Below are 3,875 nucleotides of genomic sequence, written 5' to 3' on the forward strand. Positions count from 1 at the left end.
CGTTCATTTCGTTCATTTTAACAAAATATAATTAAAATGTTACGTGTTACTTCCCTAATATGTCTACAACTTATGCAAACGTTGATCAAACCAGGTGAACTACTTGACTAATTCCAGTACAGAACCTATAGGATGTTGCGGATGCGCGACTGAACGAATCACTCCCCGAGACGACTCGTTCTTCCCGAGTCACATTAAAGATTCGTTCAAAACGAACGAATCGTTCAAGAACGTCCCAACACTACTCGTCACACTGCTTTAAATGTTGCGCTGCATCCTGCGATGAACAACATTAGGAGGACCTGACCGAGGACAGGACAAGAGAACAGGCTGGTCGCACCTCTGGCGTAAGTAATTTCCCTAACATAGATGTAGAGCAGGATTTTATTTACCGAAAGCACGTACATCATTAATCCTTGATAGAGAATTCTCTAGCAGAAAAGCAGCCGGAAAACGATCAATAAGAGTTCACAAACACTGTGGCATATGATAAACAATGCAGTAAATAATATGCAGAATGTATAGGGAACCGGGTTTGTTGCCACACGTTTTAGTCCAGTGAATATTTGGGTTTATTTTTAAATGTCCATTTATGTATATAATAGCACACCAGTATACACTTCCTTGATATTCCTGAAGAATACGTTACTCCTGTCCTGAGAACAACATTCAGTCTTTCAAATCAAATCTACCTTCATTATAGAGCTAAGAGAGAGTCTTAGTCAGGGTTATTATAGCTAAAAAAAAAACATAAAAATGCCAAGGAAACATCATTGATGTAGGCTACTAAAATAATTAAAACTAAAACTGAAATAAAAATGTATATAAACTATATGGACCTAAAACTAAAATAACACAATGACTATATGTCAGTGTGGTTTTATTGTATCCACTTGTTTAAGCAACAGTTATAGCAAAAAATATCAAATTATTGTAATTTTTAATGAAGTTAACTTTGCGTCCTGTAATATTTAATGGAACTTATGATTCGATTTTATTTCCTGTGATTTTCGACAGTGCTGTGTAATTCCAGTGCACTTGTAAATACAAAATAAATTGTCATTAAGTGATTTAACAATGAATATTGGCAGTTATTCTCTAAACTGAAAATTACTGCACTTTATTAAACATAGGCTAATTAAACAGTTTGTTGCCTGCCTGGTTTAATTAATATAAATGTCATTTTTCTGCCAATGTTACGTAATTGTTCTTTATAAACAATGGAATTGCTAAACACAACTCGATAGAAGACAGTGATTCAGCATGCAACAACTAGATGCTGATGCAGACAGGTTCCTGACAGGTTGGATGTATGCAACAATAGTGCAGAGCAGACACATGATGAAACATGGATCTTTTGCCTTTAAACCTCAGGAGTGCCTGTATTTACTCTTTACACCCAAACCTATAGATACTGTCAGAGTCTGCATTAACACAGATCCATACAGTAATAGAACTGAGTGGATTAAAAGATGAGACTCCGATTCTGTCAGCAGGGAAGCAAGTTGTTTTGAAAGGTGAAGATGCTCACATTCCTACCTCATGAATGGATTCAATTGAATGATATTAAGTAACCTTTTATTTGGAAACCACATGGTTCTGTATGTGTTTGGAGGCTGCTGACAGCTTGATAGTTTCTTTAATACGTCAAGCTGTATTATGGGTTAGAGAACAAGTCAAGGACAAAGCTGTCATGAACGATGTTGAAACATGAGTATGTTTGTCTGCTGCTAGTGGCGTAAAGTCAATGGCAGTGAAGGACTGGCTTAGTCCATGATCACATCAGGCAGGGCTGGGCAATGGAGCAGGCATTGTGGGTCATGCTGTTGACGCACAAGATCTTATGATTTCTGGCACTTGCTACATAGTTCCATTGTCAGCAGTTGTTCCAGTTAGATCTTTCTTCTTGGTTACTGCTTGTGCTTCTTAGTGCTGTTTCGAAGAGCTGATAGGTTTTGAATAAGTGTTTAGCAGCTAGAATTGTTTTGGTTATTTTAAACCGTTTTATGCACTCTTCAAATGTTGGACTTTTGTTTGTTTTTTTGTTTTTTGGTCACAATGCTAATTTGCATAGTAAGATGTGAAACGGGCTGAAAAGGTGCTGACGCAGATGCATTGCAAATGGTTTTTCATGTTGATTTCAACTACCAAAGGTACAAAAAAAGAATCTAAATTATGACATTCTAAAAAAAATAATTTCAGTATTATTTTGTTGAAACATTTTAGATACAATATTGTGTATATACATAACCATTCAAAAGTTTTGGGATCAGTATAATTTTTTTTTTTTTTTTAAAGAAAGAAATTAGTAAATTTTTTCAGTAAGGATGCATTAAATTGTTTGAAAGTGATGGTAAAGAAATGTGTAATGTTATGAAATATTTAAATGCTTTTCTTTTGAACTTTCTATTCATCCAATAATTCTGAAAAACAAAAATGTATCAAAGTTTCTACAAAAAAAATATTAAGCAGCCATCAAAATGTATTAAAAAAATCTCACCAGCCCCAAATTTGAATGGTGGTGTATAGGTCAGTGTTGTTATTGTTAACTAAACCTATTAAAAATCATTTTGGTAATCGAAATGAAGCTGAAATGAAAGAAATAAAAAAAACTTTCACTTTTAAATTTTAAATATTGCCTTGGCAACTAACCAAAATAAATCAAATTTAAGTGAATTTGAAATGAAGTCACTGATCTGTAATAGAGATATATAGATCAGTGGTTAAATTCCAAAAACAAGATGTAAAATATAAGTATATTAAAGCTAAACCGAAGTGTTAATATAAAAAAAAGAAAGCTACACAAGCACATAAGATTATTAAAACTGTAAAATGAAACAGAAAATATATAAATAAAAGCTAATTCAAAATATGAATAAACACTATAGCAGTGCATAAATGATACTAAAATAACACTGGTAAAAGAAAATCTGCGATGATATTTTACAGAAGGTGAGAGCCGACTGGTGGACTCAGCATGGAGAGGTGCTTGAGCGACCCACCGGATGGCGGCTATGGCTGGGTCGTGGTCACCTCGGCCTTCTTCATCATGGGCCTCACCGCTGCTGTTTTTAAAAACTTTGGTCTGTTTTTCCTTGAAATCCAAAGTCACTATGATGTCCTTAACAGTACTACCTCATGGGTGACCTCAAGCACTATTGCTGTGTTTCATTTAGGAGGTGAGGAATGCTTTTTATGTACTTTTCCTTATTGTTATCAACAGAAATTGTATAAATACTCTCAGAACAGGTATAACAAATTGTCAGAAACTGACACCAGCCCTGCATAGTGAGACGTGTTTTTCTCATCTGTTTAGCTCCTCTGGCCAGTGCTCTCAGTATGCGCCTGTCCCAGCGCGCTGTTATCATAATCGGAGGGCTTCTGGCTACCTCGGGAATGATTATCGCCTCTTTGGACCTCAGCCTGCCTTGGATGTATCTGTCTATTGGTGTACTCCAAGGTAAGTTTAGTTTTCAATAATTATGCAATACTGAATTGCAGAACACAATGCTCTTTTTAACTAATACAAGATTTTTTTGTAATACATGGGCATGAAAATCTTATACCTTGAAAGTAACATGGCATCATATTGTTATATTAATTTATGTTTATATATATATATATATATATATGTGTGTGTGTGTGTGTGTGTGTACACACACATATATATGTATATAAACTACCAGTCAAAAGTTTGTGAACAGTAAGATTTTTAATGTTTTTAAAGAATTCTCTTCTGCTCACCAAGCCTGCATTTATTTGATCCAAAATACAGCGAAGCAGTAATATTGTGAAATATTTTTACTATTTGAAATAACTGCTTTCTATGTGAATCTCTGTTAAACTGTAATTTATTCCTGTGATGCGCAGCTGTA

The 3,875-nt window shown here is 34.6% G+C and overlaps 1 protein-coding gene across 1 annotated transcript in view; it reads left to right on the forward strand.

Moving 5' to 3' along the window:
• Window positions 1-249: 249 nt before the first annotated feature.
• LOC107720252 (monocarboxylate transporter 13-like) overlaps window positions 250-3,875 on the forward strand; it is an 8,136-nt gene continuing 4,510 nt past the window's right edge. Inside the window, exons 1-3 of the mRNA XM_016527911.1 lie at window positions 250-347; window positions 2,950-3,179; window positions 3,317-3,460. Coding sequence (XP_016383397.1) covers window positions 2,978-3,179; window positions 3,317-3,460 — 346 coding nt within the window. The 5' untranslated portion in view covers window positions 250-347; window positions 2,950-2,977. The remainder of the gene's footprint in view (window positions 348-2,949; window positions 3,180-3,316; window positions 3,461-3,875) is intronic.

Source organism: Sinocyclocheilus rhinocerous, unplaced genomic scaffold (genome assembly GCF_001515625.1).
Source record: "Sinocyclocheilus rhinocerous isolate Xijiao unplaced genomic scaffold, SAMN03320098_v1.1 scaffold62, whole genome shotgun sequence".
NCBI lineage: Eukaryota > Metazoa > Chordata > Actinopteri > Cypriniformes > Cyprinidae > Sinocyclocheilus > Sinocyclocheilus rhinocerous.